At 47.7% G+C, this 18921-nt stretch overlaps 1 protein-coding gene across 2 annotated transcripts in view; it reads right to left on the bottom strand.

The window, feature by feature from the left end:
* Positions 1-18921, bottom strand: part of Pcif1 (Phosphorylated CTD-interacting factor 1) — a 96644-nt gene that overhangs the window by 42029 nt on the left and 35694 nt on the right. For both annotated transcript variants that reach the window (XM_068356101.1, XM_068356102.1), the window contains exons 10-11: positions 17577-17749; positions 15051-15164 (exon numbers count right to left, since the gene is read on the bottom strand). In XM_068356101.1, the coding sequence (XP_068212202.1) occupies positions 15051-15164; positions 17577-17749 (287 nt within the window). The remainder of the gene's footprint in view (positions 1-15050; positions 15165-17576; positions 17750-18921) is intronic.

The following is an 18921-nucleotide window of genomic DNA, read 5'->3' as shown; positions in this document are numbered from 1 at the left end:
GAATGCAATCTTGGAAGTACAGGGTGGTTTTAGAAGAGGTAGGGGTTGTATGAATCAGATTTTTACAGTTAGGCAGATATGCGAGAAATATTTAGCAAAAGGTAAGGAGGTGTATGTTGCGTTTATGGATCTGGAGAAAGCATATGATAGAGTTGATAGGGAAGCAATGTGGGATGTGATGAGGTTATATGGAGTTGGTGGAAGGTTGTTGCAAGCAGTGAAAAGTTTATACAAAGGTAGTAAAGCATGTGTTAGAATAGGAAATGAAGTGAGTGATTGTTTCCGGTGAGAGTGGGGCTGAAACAGGGATGTGTGATGTCGCCGTGGTTGTTTAACTTGTATGTTGATGGAGTGGTGAGAGAGGTGAATGCTCGAGTGCTTGGACGAGGATTAAAACTGGTAGGCGAGAATGACCATGAATGGGAGGTAAATCAGTTGTTGTTTGCGGATGATACTGTACTGGTAGCAGACACAGAAGAGAAGCTTGACCGACTAGTGACAGAATTTGGAAGGGTGTGTGAGAGAAGGAAGTTGGGAGTTAATGTGGGTAAGAGTAAGGTTATGAGATGTACGAGAAGGGAAGGTGGTGCAAGGTTGAATGTCATGTTGAATGGAGAGTTACTTGAGGAGGTGGATCAGTTTAAGTACTTGGGGTCTATTGTTGCAGCAAATGGTGGAGTGGAAGCAGATGAACGTCAGAGAGTGAATGAAGGTTGCAAAGTGTTGGGGGCAGTTAAGGGAGTAGTAAAAAATAGAGGGTTGGGCATGAATGTAAAGAGAGTTCTATATGAGAAAGTGATTGTACCAACTGTGATGTATGGATCGGAGTCGTGGGGAATGAAAGTGATGGAGAGACAGAAATTGAATGTGTTTGAGATGAAGTGTCTAAGGAGTATGGCTGGTGTATCTCGAGTAGATAGGGTTAGGAACGAAGTGGTGAGGGAGAGAACGGGTGTAAGAAATGAGTTAGCGGCTAGAGTGGATATGAATGTGTTGAGGTGGTTTGGCCATGTTGAGAGAATGGAAAATGGTTGTCTGCTAAAGAAGGTGATGAATGCAAGAGTTGATGGGAGAAGTACAAGAGGAAGGCCAAGGTTTGGGTGGATGGATGGTGTGAAGAAAGCTCTGAGTGATAGGAGGATAGATGTGAGAGAGGCAAGAGAGCGTGCTAGAAATAGGAATGAATGGCGAGCGATTGTGACGCAGTTCCAGTAGGCCCTGCTGCTTCCTCCGGGGCCTTAGATGACCGCGGAGGTAGCAGCAGTAGGGGAGTCAGCATTATGAAGCTTCATCTGTGGTGGAAATGTGGGAGGTTGGGCTGTGGCACCCTAGCAGTACCAGCTGAACTCGGTTGAGTCCCTGATTAGGCTGAAGGAACATAGAGAGTAGAGGTCCCCTTTTTGTTTTGTTTCATTGTTGGTGTCGGCTACCCCCCAAAATTGGGGGAAGTGCCTTGGTATATAGATAGATAGATAGACCTTTTAGCGCAGCTGAAATGGCGAGCCATTAGAATTTAACGAGGGTGTATTACCCCCGCGCTAGTTAGCGGGGGGTAGGGGAGTGGTAGCTAGCTACCCCTCCCCTCCCTCACACACAGATGAATGCTCACTTTCACTTAGAGGTAGGACTTGTCTTGGGGGACACGGCTGGCGGGCAAATATGTGTAAATAGCTAAGGTTTGTATGGTTAGGAAAAATACAAATTATCTTCGAATTTGTCATTTGTTCCGTAACCGAAATACAAACCACGCTATTTACAAAGGGTGACTTACCCCTTAGGTAGGGTGGAAAGTCCCCAGCCATACTGGCTTTGGCTTTACCCGGGGACTCAGAATCCGAGTGAGTCGCACTCGAGAAAAGGAGTCCCTGCACCTCACAAGTTCCTTGCTCGGCAAGGAACCGTGTGGCCTACATAAGTTTGTGTGTGAAGGAAGAAGTGTGACCTGTCCTAGGCAGTTGACCTGGAGTTCCAGAAGGAACTCTGGGTTAGGACGTTCCCAATACCACCTCGTCAGGGTATGGGGGACGCGACAGTATTGACTCAATACTTGGAACACAAGGAAGCATGGTTTACCTGCAGAGGTTCGAGGTCAGCTATGCAGAGACCAGGATGCTGCTTCCCCGTAGAGGGGATGATGAAGAAAGAAGTAAGGGCCAGACATACTTCTTTCGTTCATGCAGACTAAAACCTAATAACAATGCCCTCAACCTTATGCTACCTGTCCAAAAAGGAGCCTGAGGTTAGACCAGCTGTTGTGTAGCCACCACAGAGCGATAGAAAACATATCGAGACTCCTGTGGGTCACGCCCTGCAGGAAGCGGGCTGCGAAGGTCATTAGACGCTTCCAGACTCCAGCTTGTAGCACCTGCGTCACAGAGTAGTATTACTCGAAGGCGAGGGACGTTGCGGTGTATCCAACATCGTGCTGTAGGGCGACGTGACGGGGGAGGGTCTGGAGACAGGTCGAGATGAATGTCCTTGAGTCCGGGCTGAAGAGGTATACTGGTGACTCTCCCCCATGTCCTCCTTGTGCTCCCAAATCGGCTGCAACTGAGGACAAACTGCAGCTGTTCCCAGCGCTAACCTCTTGATTCCTTTACTGGCAAGAAAGAGAAGGTCTTGGGACATCAGATACAGAATGGAGACTCAAAATCTTGAATGAATCGGACCGAAGGGCCGGGACCCCCAGATTCTGAGTCTAGCCAACAACTCAGGAGCGAGCCTGAATGTTGCCTTCCCCTCTTCCTTAGAAAGGGGGGAGTCGTAAGAGACCAAGAAGATTGCTTACACACTGGCCGTGGCCAGAGTGAGCAGGAGACCCAAGGCGGAATACAATCCGAGGCCTGTCGTAAAGGGTCTTGAGAAGATCTCTTAAAGGACTAAAAGTCCGAGCCATGCTCCAAGTTGGAGGTCTTCCTCCGACTAGGGCAGGGACGATCGTAGCTTCGCATGAGCGAGGATAGATCCAGCGGGCAGGAAAAAGTTATTCCTTTAAGCCTGAAGGTCAGGGAAAGGCTGAGCGACAGGCTTCATTGCCGAGAGCGGAAAGGAGTTTCCTCCCGCCGAAAGGCAATAAGACCGTTATTGGTGGAGAAGAGGCCTCAAGGGAAGAGGTATATCTCCCACGGCACCAACCACCTTAGACTCTTCACTTTGCCGAGACCCCTGTGGATGACTATCGCAGATGACGCGACCTCCGTACCGCGACTGTAGCGGGTTGTCTCTTCTTGAGGAGGAGGCGTAGTGTCTCCAGGCATGAAGCCGAAGCGACGCCCCGGTTCGGGAGAGATGTCGCAGTGTGGTTGCTTGAGTAGTCTGCGCCGTGGGAGAAGCTCTCCCGGGAGTTCCGTCAGGGGAAGCAGAGGGTCCAGAAACCGTACTGCGCATAGTCCCAGTGGAGCTCTCCCATTGAAAGGTTGACAGACAACCTGGTCTTGTTGAGACCCATTGTCCACAGACAAAAAGGAGGGAAGACGCAGGCGTCGAAGTTGTCCCACCATCACCGGAATGCATCTTGCCAGAGTCTCGGGGTCTGAGACTGGGGGGAAGAATAGCGGAAGCTTGAGGTTCCAAGCTGTCGCGATCAGGTCCCCCAGACCAGTACTTGCTGGTTACCCAAGGTCAAAGACCCCCAGGTACACTCTCTCTACGAGGCTCTGCTCGGATAGTCTGAGAGAACATTCCCCTGCCTGGAATGAGAGAGCCGATGGTGGTATTGAGAGAATCTCAATCATCCCGGTATCTCTACTGCAAGATGTGAAGGTGTGAAAATGCGTCCCCTGCTGGTTAGAATACGCCAGAATCATGAAGTCGACGCGCACGGGGCGACTCGGCAGGAGCTGTAGGATCTGTAGAGGGGCCACACTAAGGCCCCTAAGCCTGCCTGAATGATGGAGAGGTATCCTTCAGGTCTTGACCATAGGCCTGGACCGGAACATGCCCCCCCCCCCCCCCCCCCCCCTTTCCTTTGACGATTCCGAGAACAGCATCAAGAATGTGGGGAAAGGACGAGAATATCCACTACCATCAAGAGGCTCCATAGGTCAACACCCATTGCAGGTCTAATAGTTCCGCTGGTCCCATAGGGGCCAGGAAGTCCGGTTAAACATTGCCTGAAGCCACCGGAACTTGGATCGCCCCACATGGAACTTATCCTGAGGCGACCGTTCGGACTATAGACGGGTCAATGAGGAAAGGAGAACTAGGAAACGTTCCAAGGTAGGGCTGAAAGCTCTGCTTGACTGAGAACAGGTACCGCGACTCTCCTCAGTCTTGCCACAGTCAACCGAAAGGAAGGCTCGGAGGATGTGGCAACAGAATCTGGCGTCCCCAGGTGGTCACCCATCCAAGTACCGACGTTGCTTAACCTCGCTGGACGGACGAGAAGCGGGGTTTCCAACGTGGTAAGGCCGTTGACTCAATATCATGGCCAGATACTCCAGATGTTGAGGCAGAGGAAGAGAAGGCTCCAAGCAAAATACCATGAGCCCACACTCATGGTAAGCATCCAGAAGCTTGTCCCGGCGCTGAAGAAGGTCGAACCCGAGCCTACCGGAGTTGACCAGCCCTCCAAACAGCAGAGGAGGCGGAAGCCTGCACTTGAGCGGCCAAGAGGAAGACAGGGAGAGTTCTCTGGGGAAACAAACCTGCTATGCCACGGCGGGATAGCCACACTGCATCATAAGCAGGAATACTTGCAGTCTAGGCTGAATTCGACGAGCACCCTGGAAGATGGATGGAATGGAAACTGAAAGTACCCGTCCTTCCGATCCAGGGTTTAAGGAGTCCTGTCGCCTCGTTACCAGTCTGATCGATTCTGCTGGTCTACGCTGGCCGAAGTTTGTTCGACAAACTTGATCAGGGCTGAGAGGTCGACTACGGACATCCCCTCTCAGATCCTTCCTTACAAGAAAGGATCGACTGAGGAGGCCGGGGTGAAGCCGTCGATGATCCTAAGGAAGACCTTCGCCTAAGGTATGGATCATTCTGCCCAACCGGGCAACTCTGCTGATGCTATGGCATAGAGGTTCAGAGACACTGAATTCGCTGACAGAGACGGCAGGCGCGATATCCTTGGCTGATCACAGAGATTGTGCGGGAATGGGCATTGGGAAGCTGTCATTCGGATGAGTAACCTTAAGCATCCTCCCAGCGAAAAACCTGCAATCCTAGAGTTCGTGAACTCCTTTTAGGACTATGCCCCCCCGGGAAAGTCTCCCGTGCCATCTGTTCCTGACAGGAGGAAACTGCAATTGGACACCTTGTCCCAGTGGTCGTAGCCGATAACTTAGGCCGACGTGGTTGAAAGAAAAGGGCGCTGGAGCCCTGCAGAGTCTGGAAGAAAGCACCTTGGAGGAGTGAAAACGGAAGTCGATTTCCTCCGCACAGCCGCTGTCTAAGTCTCTGTCCTTGGCCACAAACAAACTCTTCTCAAGGATGGAAGGGTGTCTGAGGTCGTCGACCTCCACAGATGAGACACCCGAAGGAAGCCCTCAGTCAGCGCGTCCAGATGGTACAACATCGAGCTTGTCCGCAAGTTAGATACTTAATGACGAAAGGCCAAGGTGCCTGAGCTCGAGAGGAGGAAAGTACCCATGATCTTCCTGTAGCTTCCTTGAACCAAACCTCGGGCCGTAACCGAGGAGGGAAAGAACCTGGTAAGCTCCCAGAGGAAGGGGTAAGCAGTCACACCTTGTCCGATGGAGAAATCTCGAAAGGAAAGCCCCCCCGCCAAAAATCCTTCCAGGGAATGACGGGGAAGGGCTAACCCAGGTTCAGGAAAGAGGAGTGTTGCTCAGATCTCCCTTAAGTTTCTCCTATTCTTGCAAGTGCCATGCTCTGCGTTTACGGGGTGAGGCCGTGTTCTGGAAATACGCTCCAGAAGAACTCGCCAGGCTGGCCATGCTGCGAAAACCCCATTGGGAATCGTGGTCGCAATCGCCCTGGAGCTCGCGCGACGGTAATTCAAAGATTTTCGCGTGGGCAAACGTGGAAGCGCCCATGCGCGGTAACGCAAACGAAGGTGAGCCAAGGAGCGCAGAAGGAGGGCGAGAGCTGGTGGTCGGCGAGCGATAACCCATAGACGAGCAATGGATACTGCAAGAAATAAGCCGACGTTTGTGCGAAGAAACACTCTAGGTTCGCGCGACGGAACACCATCCGTCCGCGCGATGGAAAACCGTTGGTTCGCGCGTGGGCGAACATTGGAGAGCATGGGCGCGGACGCGCATGAGCGTAGACGTGCAGGCACGTGGGCGTGTGGGCGTGTGAGCGTGTGGGCGCGCGGGCGCACAGGCAAGCGGTCCCGCGGGCGAGCGGTCGCGCGGGCGCGCGGGCGAGCGGTCGCGCGGGCGAGCGGTCGCGCGGGCGAGCGGTCGCGCGGGCGAGCGGTCGCGCGGGCGAGCGGGCGCGCGGGCGAGCGGTCGCGCACAGGCGAGCGGGCGCGCGGGCGAGCGGGCGCGCGGGGCGAGCGGGCGCGCGGGCGAGCGGGCGCGCGGGCGAGCGGGGCGCGCGGGCGAGCGGGCGCGCAGGCGAGCGGGCGCGCAGGCGAGCGGGCGCGCAGGCGAGCGGGCGCGCAGGCGAGCGGGCGCGCAGGCGAGCGGGCGCGCAGGCGAGCGGGCGCGCAGGCGAGCGGTCGCGCACAGGCGAGCGGTCGTGAGGGTGGGCAGGTGGATGAGCGCGAGTCAGAGGCGGCGAACGCAAGCGTTAGCGCGATGGCGAGGAAACGCGCTGCCGCGTGGGCGAGGAAGACCACTGGCGATATGGATCAACAAGCGATCGGTGGTGAGCTGGTGAGCGCTAACGCGCAGGTTGGCGATGGCGCGTTGTGTTATGCAGACGCGATGGCCGAGCAGCATGCGCAGGTGAGCGATCGTGCGTTGGCGAGCAGTATGCGAAGGTGAGCGATGGCGAGTAGCATGTGCAGGAGGGCGATCGCGCGATGGCGATCAGCATGTGCAGGAGGGCGATCGCGCGATGGCGATCAGCATGTGCAGGAGGGCGATCGCGCGATGGCGATCAGCATGTGCAGGAGGGCGATCGCGCGATGGCGATCAGCATGTGCAGGAGGGCGATCGCGCGATGGCGATCAGCATGTGCAGGAGGGCGATCGCGCGATGGCGATCAGCATGTGCAGGAGGGCGATCGCGCGATGGCGATCAGCATGTGCAGGAGGGCGATCGCGCGATGGCGATCAGCATGTGCAGGAGGGCGATCGCGCGATGGCGATCAGCATCCGCAGGAGGGCGATCGCGCGATGGCGATCAGCATCCGCAGGAGGGCGATCGCGCGATGGCGATCAGCATCCGCAGGAGGGCGATCGCGCGATGGCGATCGCGCGATGGCGATCGCGCGATGGCGATCAGCATCCGCAGGAGGGCGATCGCGCGATGGCGATCAGCATCCGCAGGAGGGCGATCGCGCGATGGCGATCAGCATCCGCAGGAGGGCGATCGCGCGATGGCGATCAGCATCCGCAGTTGAGGGTCGCGCACAGGCGAGCGGTCGCGCACAGGCGAGCGGTCGCGCACAGGCGAGCGGTCGCGCACAGGCGAGCGGTCGCGCACAGGCGAGCGGTCGCGCACAGGCGAGCGGTCGCGCACAGGCGAGCGGTCGCGCATAGGCGAGCGGTCGTGAGGGTGGGCAGGTGGATGAGCGCGAGTCAGAGGCGGCGAACGCAAGCGTTAGCGCGATGGCGAGGAAACGCGCTGCCGCGTGGGCGAGGAAGACCGCTGGCGATATGGATCAACAAGCGATCGGTGGTGAGCTGGTGAGCGCTAACGCGCAGGTTGGCGATGGCGCGTTGTGTTATGCCGACGGGATGGCCGAGCAGCATGCGCAGGTGAGCGATCGTGCGTTGGCGAGCAGTATGCGAAGGTGAGCGATCGCGAGTAGCATGTGCAGGAGGGCGGTCGCGCGATGGCGATCAGCAACCGCAGTCGAGGGTCGCGCGATGGCGATCAGCATCCGCAGTCGAGGGTCGCGCGATGGCGATCAGCATCCGCAGTCGAGGGTCGCGCGATGGCGATCAGCATCCGCAGTCGAGGGTCGCGCGATGGCGATCAGCATCCGCAGTCGAGGGTCGCGCGATGGCGATCAGCATCCGCAGTCGAGGGTCGCGCGATGGCGATCAGCATCCGCAGTCGAGGGTCGCGCGATGGCGATCAGCATCCGCAGTCGAGGGTCGCGCGATGGCGATCAGCATCCGCAGTCGAGGGTCGCGCGATGGCGATCAGCATCCGCAGTCGAGGGTCGCGCGATGGCGATCAGCATCCGCAGTCGAGGGTCGCGCGATGGCGATCAGCATCCGCAGTCGAGGGTCGCGCGATGGCGATCAGCATCCGCAGTCGAGGGTCGCGCGATGGCGATCAGCATCCGCAGTCGAGGGTCGCGCGATGGCGATCAGCATCCGCAGTCGAGGGTCGCGCGATGGCGATCAGCATCCGCAGTCGAGGGTCGCGCGATGGCGATCAGCATCCGCAGTCGAGGGTCGCGCGATGGCGATCAGCATCCGCAGTCGAGGGTCGCGCGATGGCGATCAGCATCCGCAGTCGAGGGTCGCGCGATGGCGATCAGCATCCGCAGTCGAGGGTCGCGCGATGGCGATCAGCATCCGCAGTCGAGGGTCGCGCGATGGCGATCAGCATCCGCAGTCGAGGGTCGCGCGATGGCGATCAGCATCCGCAGTCGAGGGTCGCGCGATGGCGATCAGCATCCGCAGTCGAGGGTCGCGCGATGGCGATCAGCATCCGCAGTCGAGGGTCGCGCGATGGCGATCAGCATCCGCAGTCGAGGGTCGCGCGATGGCGATCAGCATCCGCAGTCGAGGGTCGCGCGATGGCGATCAGCATCCGCAGTCGAGGGTCGCGCGATGGCGATCAGCATCCGCAGTCGAGGGTCGCGCGATGGCGATCAGCATCCGCAGTCGAGGGTCGCGCGATGGCGATCAGCATCCGCAGTCGAGGGTCGCGCGATGGCGATCAGCATCCGCAGTCGAGGGTCGCGCGATGGCGATCAGCATCCGCAGTCGAGGGTCGCGCGATGGCGATCAGCATCCGCAGTCGAGGGTCGCGCGATGGCGATCAGCATCCGCAGTCGAGGGTCGCGCGATGGCGATCAGCATCCGCAGTCGAGGGTCGCGCGATGGCGATCAGCATCCGCAGTCGAGGGTCGCGCGATGGCGATCAGCATCCGCAGTCGAGGGTCGCGCGATGGCGATCAGCATCCGCAGTCGAGGGTCGCGCGATGGCGATCAGCATCCGCAGTCGAGGGTCGCGCGATGGCGATCAGCATCCGCAGTCGAGGGTCGCGCGATGGCGATCAGCATCCGCAGTCGAGGGTCGCGCGATGGCGATCAGCATCCGCAGTCGAGGGTCGCGCGATGGCGATCAGCATCCGCAGTCGAGGGTCGCGCGATGGCGATCAGCATCCGCAGGTGAGCTAGTAGCTGGCGAACCATGTTCCTTCAGAAGTGTTGGAGAACGTTGGCGTGCCGGCTGTAACACACGCGGGCGATCCGGAGATCGCCGAGAGACAGGTGATCGCTGGCGAGCTGATGATCGCTGACGAGCAGAAGGCTACGCGTGGAAGCCTGCGCAAAGAAGAAGAGTCCTTGACCCCGACCTGAACCGAAGTTCTAGATCGCGAGGGTGAACGTGGGCGCACAGGGCGGGTAACACGAACCAACAGGAACAGCAGGGATGATCATCATGAAAGTGCTGACGAACAGGAGAGCGCTGATGAGCAGAAGAGCGCCTGTGCGCTAACACTGAGCAGGAGCAGGAGAGAACACAGCAGAAGGGCGCACAGGGAAACCCTGACACGCAAGGGAAGAACCCCCGTGAGAGGCAACCCTTTGCCCCAAAGGGATCGTTGTCCGTCGGAAGACTGATGTCCGTCGGAAGACTGATGTCCGTCGGAAGACCGCTGTCCGTCGGGAGGACCGCTGTCCGTCGGGAAGACCGTTGTCCGTCGGGAAAACCGTTGCCCGTCGGAAGACGAGATCAGACTGCTGTCCATCTGCACCAAGGCGGAAGATCGAGAAAAAGGAGTTATAGGCTGCAAACGGAGATTCAAAAAGGCGCCTCAAGCACCCTTATAGGGAGAAGAGAGGCCCTTACGACGAGGCGTACGGTGGGCCTACGGCGAGGGAGGCCAACAGCAACAGCAACAGAAGAAACCTCCGAAGAGGAGTCTCTATGAGTGTACTCTCTCGCGAACGAAAGAGAAACACTTCGTAGAAGAGACTGGTCAGCCAGTGACCTAAAAGGAGCAATCCTCCGAAGAGGAGCTCCTGCAGTTGCCCAGCCCCTTGAGCGAAACTGCAGGTGTGACCGCTCAGCACCAAGAGCAAGTCGCACGAAAAAAAGGCAAGAGAAGAACCCCCCAAAAGGGGAAAAACTCAAGCCTGGACAGGAAAAACTTCCCTCGGAAGGAAAGTTACCCGCCCAAGGAGGCAAGCCTCCTGAGAGTTCTAAAATGAACTGGAGAGCTGTCCGTCGTCACGGGAGTACTTCCAGTAGGAGGAGACACGCCCCTGACGAAAATACAAGGGGGGAGGCAGCAACAGCCGAATCCCCAGGACTCAACAAGACAGCTCACACCGTTCATATTACAGAAACGAACTAGATCGGTAACTGTAAAAAAACAAAACAAATAATATTAGTACACATTCATTCCCCCGGGAAGGCTCCGAAGAGGAATCCCGAGGGAAAGGAACAAGAATTACACAACAGGCACGTGCCCTCACAACCACTTACACTCACGGAAGGAGAGCTGTAACCAAAACAGAATTATAACAATTATAATTATGTAACTATGTAATTATGTAATTTAAAAATGAATGAACACTAAAGAAAGAACGAAAACCCCGAAAGGAATCGTTCTACAAGCTGAAAAACAAAAAACTACAATTAGATTCATAACTAATTGAGACAAACGTACGGCGTAGCAACCCCCCCACATGGAAAGGAAGCTACAAGGGCGTAGTAACACGTAGTAAAAGGGTGAACGACCTCAAGAGAGAGAGAAAGACATAAGTCAAACTCGATCGCCACCCATAAAATTACGCCGTGGTGGCCTAACTGCCGAAGACTCCACGTGAAAAGGAAACTTACTTATTTCTATACTCAAATATATATACAAACATGAAAACATGTTTACATATATATTGAGTAAATGAAAAGTAAGCGATTAAGTAAAGACAAAACAAACAATGGCTGCCAAGAGAGGACCAAGACAGAGACGTCTGTCACAGTCCGAGCCAAAAGTGAAAGTGAGCATTCATCTGTGTGTGAGGGAGGGGAGGGGTAGCTAGCTACCACTCCCCTACCCCCCCGCTAACTAGCGCGGGGGTAATACACCCTCGTTAAATTCTAATGGCTCGCCATTTCAGCTGCGCTAAAAGGTAACCCTTTGTAAATAGCGTGGTTTGTATTTCGGTTACGGAACAAATCAAAACGTATTTCATATACTGTATAAACTATAGAAAGCCTTATGTCAGCCTGTTCAACATAAATACACTTGCTGCAAGTTGGATCTTTTGAAGTTCTACCAATTCAACTACCCGATTGGGAAGATCATTCCACAACTTGGTTACAGCTGGCATGAAACTTCTAGAATACTGTGTAGTTTGAGCCTCATGAGGGAAAACGCCTGACTACTGTATTAGAATTAACTGCATGCCTAGTAATACGAACATGATGGAACTGTCCCGGAAGATCTGAATACAGTATAAAGGATGATCAGAATCATGAAAAATCTTATAGTGTACAGCATGCATAATGAACTCATTGATTAATATTTAGATCAGGAATAAGAAATTTAGTAGACTGTAAGTTTCTGTCCAACAAATTAAAATGAGTATCGGCAAATGAAGACCAGACAGGAGAACAATCCTCGAAAATAGGTAGAATGAAAGAATTGAAACACTTCTTCAGAATAGATTGATCACCGAAAATCTTTAGACTTTCTCTAAGCCAATTTTTTGTGCAATTGAAGACACAGACCTTGTGTGTTTTTCAAAAGTAAATATGCTGTTGAGAATCACACCTAAAACTTGAGGTGTCATACAAAGTTAAAGAAACATTATCAATGCTGAGATATGGATGTTGAGGAGCCACTGTCCTTGACCTACATAATTTGAGTTTTGTTAGGATTCAACTTCATGCCCCATAATTTGCACCATGCACTAATTTTAGCTAGATCTCTATTAAGGGATTCAGCAACCCCACATCTACTACATTCAGGCAATGGAATTGCTGCAAAGAGAGTAGCATCATCTGCATATGCAACAAGCTTATTTTCTAGGCCAAACCACATGTTATGTGTATATAGTATGAAGAGCAATGGTCCAATAACACTACCCTAAGGAACACCAGATATTCCTATACTCACTATGGTGCCCATCAACAACTACTCTTTGAGATCTATTACTTAAGAATTAAATAATGTTGCTAAGGAATGACCCACCCACCCACCCAACTGTATTGAGTTTGAAAACAAGGGCCTCATGATTAACACGGTCAAGGGCAGCACTAAAATCAAGGCCAATCATATGAACTTCCTGACCACAATCAAGGAATTTCTGTACAGCATTGGAGATTGCAAAAAGGAAATCACATGCTCCAAGGCCTTTAAGAAAACCAAATTGTAAGCTAGGGAACTAATGATTATCTTCACCAAACTAATTAAAACGTTTTGCCGAAAGACGTTAAAAACTTTAGATAATATGGGAGTTATGGAAATTGGGTGGTAATCAGTTGGATTTGAGTTACCACAAACACATTTACCTAGTGGAGTAACATTACCAGTTCTTCAATAAGTGCTAAAAGCTCCACTTCTTGCAAACTTGCGCAAAATAACAGATAACTTTGAAGCTATGAAATCTGTAATCTTTATAAATAAAATATAGGAAAAATACCATTTGGGTCTACAGCTCCATAAGCATCAAGGTCCATCAAGAGAGCTTTAATTTCACAAGATTTAAAAGCTAAACTAGTTAGTTTACCCTCAGGAAAACAGGAATGAGGAAGATTAAGTTCCTCATTACTCTGCTTATTGCCAAACACATCAGCTAAAAGGATTGCCTTTTCCTTTGGACAGTGAGTGACAAAGCCATCTGGTTTAAGTAAAGGAACTGTTGCATCTACACCAAAGAGTGCAGATTTAAGGGTAGTTCACCACTTACATTCCTGAGTTGTACCAGAGAGGGTTTTTTTATGGTTAAATAGTATTCCTTTTTAGTTGGAGCATAAAGCACAGTACAGTATAGTTATTCCAAGTCAAATCTGATGTTACCCTTTCAAAGATGATAGGCCTCCTGCTTCTCCAAATAAGCAAGTCTACAATCGTCATTGAACCATGGTGTGTCCTTCACTCAAGTTTAGGCAGACATTGCCCATGCTAAAAAAATCATGACTTTTTCAAAGAATAATTGTGCTTCATTAAAACATATTTTACTTTTGTTTTCAATTTCTGCTGCATGTCAACCATCAACTATAAATGACCTTTCTTAATCTACTGTATCCTTGAGTGTTGATAGATACAAACGAGTGTTTTGTTGAAAAGAATACAAAGTGTGGTGTGACCGTGATTAGTTTTGAGTCCTGGTGATGATTTTTCATTTATAATATATTTGTCTTATCTTGTAATGAAGTTGTGCTAATAATGTACAATTACACCTGAAAAGTAGTAAGAACTAAAATACCCTGTTAGAAAGCACAGGAAAAGAATGTAGTACAGTACAGTGGGTCACCTAGTGTATTAGTCAACCGCAGGTAGGTAATGGTTGGTAGGCTATGAGTTGACCCACACTAGCACACTATGTATTCACGGATCCTTGCTTTTCGGTCCTGTCTCTGTTACCTATCCCCCGCAAAAAGCAAGGGCTGACCGTATTTAGTATACTATGGAGAAAGTGTAGACAACAGACGCAAATCATTTATACGTTTTTTCATTCTTTTTTTCCAGGGAATACGAAAAACATATTACTATAAAATTTTGCTCCCCATAAAAATGTACTAGTTACTGTGTGCCCAACTGAATTGCCTCCTGCCTTTTACTCTCCCTTTATTTCGTTTTTGACAAGATGTGTCCATCTTTCTAAAATTTACTTTCCCTCTATTTTCACATTTCATTTCACGGCAAATCCTTTGTGTGAATTACAAGACATTAGAATAATTCATTACTATAGTAATGAATAAAAATCTTTGATCGGAAATCTTTCATATGATCTAACCCATTCAGACAATAAAGGGATTTTGACGGAGGAAAAATCTATTTCTGGGTTCAACCTGTGCCGGCCAGTGAAATGCTCCTTTAGCACCATTTCTAAGGTAAATAACTGCTATAATATTACCAGAGAAAAAAAAAAATGCATAGGAATGCTAGGTTGAACTAGCTCGCTCACCTATTGGTGTCGGTATAAACTGGGGCGTAATATAATCAGAGGTCTCGCACCATTTAGACATTTCCTCTTCAGAATCCCTCAATAGTGAGGTGCCGTTCAACAACTCCTGCCGCACAGGCCAGTACTACCAACTCTACCCATGCTTGCCCAACACTCCTTTCATAGCACCTTCAACAGTTCCATATAAATGTCCTAGAAGCCATGGCGGTCTTACTAACTTTAAAACGCCTTTCCCCAGCCAAGAAGCAACACCTGAGACTAGTTCTCGACAACGAAGTCATAAGAGAGTATTCATAATTCCGGTTCACTATAAAATGCATAATACTATATGTTATACTCTATTCAAAATTAATGACGTTGCAACATTTTTCGTGAACTAAAAGCCTTTAATGTATTATCATCTGGACTGGTAACAGACCAGCTAATCACGAGGCAGTTATGCAGCGTTTACACTTGCAGCCGTAAGAGTGGAACATTCATCACAAATAAAATAATTGCAAATATTACGTTCACAATCAAAACACTTTTCTTGAATAAAAAAGGCTCTATAACAAATGGTAAAATACTTTTAACCTATCATACACCAAAACAGACTTCTCATCTCCATGTCATTTATCTCTTACAATAATATAAATACACGTACCTCATTTGGGTTGGTCCCGAGAAGGGTTTGATATCGTTTTAATAAACACCAGACCCTAGGAAGAAACAGCTCAAATTTTTTATCGTCGAAACAGTTGTACCGATATAGTTGCTCCTGCAAGAGAATATAAAATAATCAACCTTTAAATTCCAAAACTGTAATTCAATTTCATGAAAACTCAAAGATATTCTCTACTTATATCTAACTTATTGATTTAATGATCTTTATTATTAACCCTTTTACCCCCAATGCTATTTGGAACTTTCCAACCCTTAACCCCCGGGCGTTTTTTTCTTTTTCAAGCACGTTTTGCAATATTTTTTGTTTAGATTGCGCTGACAGCCTTAATTTTTGTCATAGAGAGGTCAGGTTGGTCTCATTATTTTGGAAAATGCCTGAAGTTTCTCATAAAGTTATCAAAAATATGCAAAAAAAAAAAAAAAATGCAAATAGCAGGTGTTTGCTACAATGTTGAAGGTCCATGGGGGTTAAGGGATGAGTTTTGTGAAACGTACCAGTACGTCCATTGGGGGTAGAAGGGTTAATAAAGATATGCTTCTAATGTAAATGAAAATTCATAAATTGTTAATTTTTATATATCAATATGAAAGCCTATCAAATATTCCAGCTTAAATATATCATGGAATTAGGTAGAGTATTTTAAACTTCACACCCTAGGACTTCCAGTACTTTCCACTAATTTAAATGTTATATGTAATTTGCATTTTTCCACCAATGCAAGATCGAGTACGGTACAGTATTTGAAAATACGTACAGTACAGTACAGTGAACCCTCGTTTATCGCGGTAGATAGGTTCCAGTCGCGGCCGCGATAGGTGAAAATCCGCGAAGTAGTGACACCATATTTACCTATTTATTCAACATGTATATTCAGACTTTTAAAACCTTCCCTTGTACGTAGTACTGTTAACAAACTACCCTTTAATGTACAGAACACTTAATGCATGTACTACAGTACCCTAAACTAAAACAGGCACAAATATTAAAGGTGATTTTATATCACGCATTTCCTAAACATGCTAAAAAGCACGATAAAAAATGGCAACCAATGTTTTGTTTACATTTATCTCTGATCATAATGTAGAAACAAACTGGAGGTAGAGCTTTGCTTATTACCCAGACATATTTCCCATACTTTTCCCTTAGAACTACATCACATATTCCTACTTTAGATATATATATATATATATATATATATATATATATATATATATATATATATATATATATATATGTATATATATGTATATATATATATATATATATATATATATATATATATATATATATATATATGTGTGTGTGTGTATATATATATATTTATATGTATACACATATACATACCTACATATATACATAAATACATGCATACATATATATTTATATATATATATATATATATATATATATATATATATATATATATATTACTGTATATATATGGGTTATGGAAAAAATCCGCGAAGTGGTGAATCCGCGATGGTCGAACCGCGAAGTAGCGAGGGTTCACTGTATATGTCTTCTGAAACAGCCATTGAATTGTTAATAAAGTAATTGGTTGAAGATATGTGGCATGAGGGAGAGGCCCAGCTCACATAACTGTCATAGAAGAGTGACTTTTCTCCTTATGACTGGGAGGGTCGGCTGAGGTGGGAAATTTACAATATGCAAATTACTTTTAAATTTTATCGTTCTTATGCGTACGCAAATCTTTTTCTCCTTTAAAATAGGGAGAGACTATCATTGGCAGGAGGAAAGCTCCTAGAACCTAAATGGAAGGTTCTTTTCTTCCCTGGAGATGTCATCCTTCCTGATCTCATACAGGACAAAGGAAGACGACATTCCAACAACATTCTAACAGCTATTCATAGTGATGTAGAAGCTGTTAGGGCATTGGCCAATAATGGCTCCTTCAGCATCAATTTTGGAGTTCCTAAAGTCAACTGCAAAGAATCGTTCTTAGCCCTTTTTTTCTTGGCAAACTCTTCCCACTCAAGAGGTGGTCAAGAATGACATTCGCTACAGGGAGACGACTGCAAAATGAACTCACACACGATGGGGATCAACAGCAAACTTTGACATGAATCTGTCACAATGCTTCCATTCCTTACCAGGGAAAAATCTTATTTGAGTTTCCATTTTGGTAACACAAATATTCCAAAGAAATTAAAGAATTCATAAGCCAGAATTTAAAGAATTCATAAGCCAGAATTTAAAGAATTCATAAGCCAGAATTTAAAGAATTCTCTACGCAATTGTCTACAAGACTGAAAAGTGAGTAGGGCTTCCTCACACCACCCTTCAATAGTTATAAATATTATACATTGTTAAAGATATAAAGGCTGTTCCACCTTAGCTGAAGTCATTACTATTTAAAGGACAAAAGGTTTATTTTTGCGTTAGAACAAAAAAATATTCTACTTATTATTGTTTTTATAAAAAATTTTATTTCAATGAACATTTAATTCTATTAAAAAATAGAAAATTGATAAAACTGCAACTTACCAACTTATGGAAGTATAACGTATTCATTCTAAGCGCTTCTCCATTATATCTTAAAATGGTTGTATCTTTATCTTGCATGTAATCAATGTGCGGCGGCCGTGGACTGGGCGTAGTAAACTGAACTGGATAACACCAAACTTTCCGTAGACCGCTAACTGCAGGGACTCCTCCCTCTATAACAAAATCAATTATAAAATACAGATTAATAATTAACTAACAAATGTCTAGTAGTAAACCCAAATATGAGATTTCTTGAGCTTGTAGCAAATAAAAATATCAAAATGCTAACACTAAAACAATGCAGCAACCATGTCATTTTAAATGTTAGGTCAAATAAATGGACTTATTTAGAGAATAAATAATGAACAACTATTATTCATAAGTACAATATTGAAGTTTGATCATTATCCTAACAAGCCCATATGAAACAGTTTGCTATTTTATAGAGAATATCATTTCATTTTTAATTAATGTACAAAAATAAAAATGAAACATTCCTTTCATGATTTTGTATCTTTTTTTTAATCAAATCATCCTGCATTATCGTTTTCTTCTGTATTTATTTTACTACTTCTATGTTTTCATCACAATATATTAAATGAAAATAATAAATACCATCATTTTAGTACTTTTGTTTTCATCACAATATATTAAATGAAAATAATAAATACCATCATATTATATTTAATTATAAAGAATAAATACCATTAGTATGACCCACAATCTAGAGGCTTCTCAAGTGATTTGAGTGATTACAATAAACGTTTAGATTTTAAGTTTGGCTTTCTCTAAATGGAGTAATAATGTACATGAAAATCATTCTCTCCACACTCTTTAGTTCTCTGGGCTCTCTGTCAAACCTTCAATTAGATCTATATCTTCCTCTAAGCACCTTTACTCCATAAACTCCAGAGCATTCTTAAGAGTAATTATCCACTGGCTGCCTAGTAAAGCAAGAATTAAGTAGTACAATAACCCATCAAGTTATCAGAACCGTAAGTCCAAAATATCTAAGAGATTTAATACATATTATGCAGCCATCAAATCGTGTTGACACGAGAATTGTTGGTTAGTTTCAAATTATTGGAACCTAGATGTATGTCTACTCTAGTATCTAGAGCCTTTAAATATGCAGCCCCGAGAATACATGTATACAATAAGCTCCCACTAGACATTCGAAAGACTAAGGATATTAAGGCTTTCACGAAGAAACTGAAAACTTTCTTGTTCACCAAGTGCTTCGATAGTGTGGATTTGACAATATAGCCATATCTTTGCTCATACAGCTTCTATAATGTTTACAATGCTTCCAGAAGGCTAAAATTACTGCCAGATCTTAGCTCAG

The sequence above is a fragment of the Palaemon carinicauda genome, chromosome 32 (assembly GCF_036898095.1).
Source record: "Palaemon carinicauda isolate YSFRI2023 chromosome 32, ASM3689809v2, whole genome shotgun sequence".
NCBI lineage: Eukaryota > Metazoa > Arthropoda > Malacostraca > Decapoda > Palaemonidae > Palaemon > Palaemon carinicauda.
The sequence above is the reverse complement of the archived record's forward strand: the minus strand, read 5'-3'. Positions and strand labels throughout refer to the sequence as shown.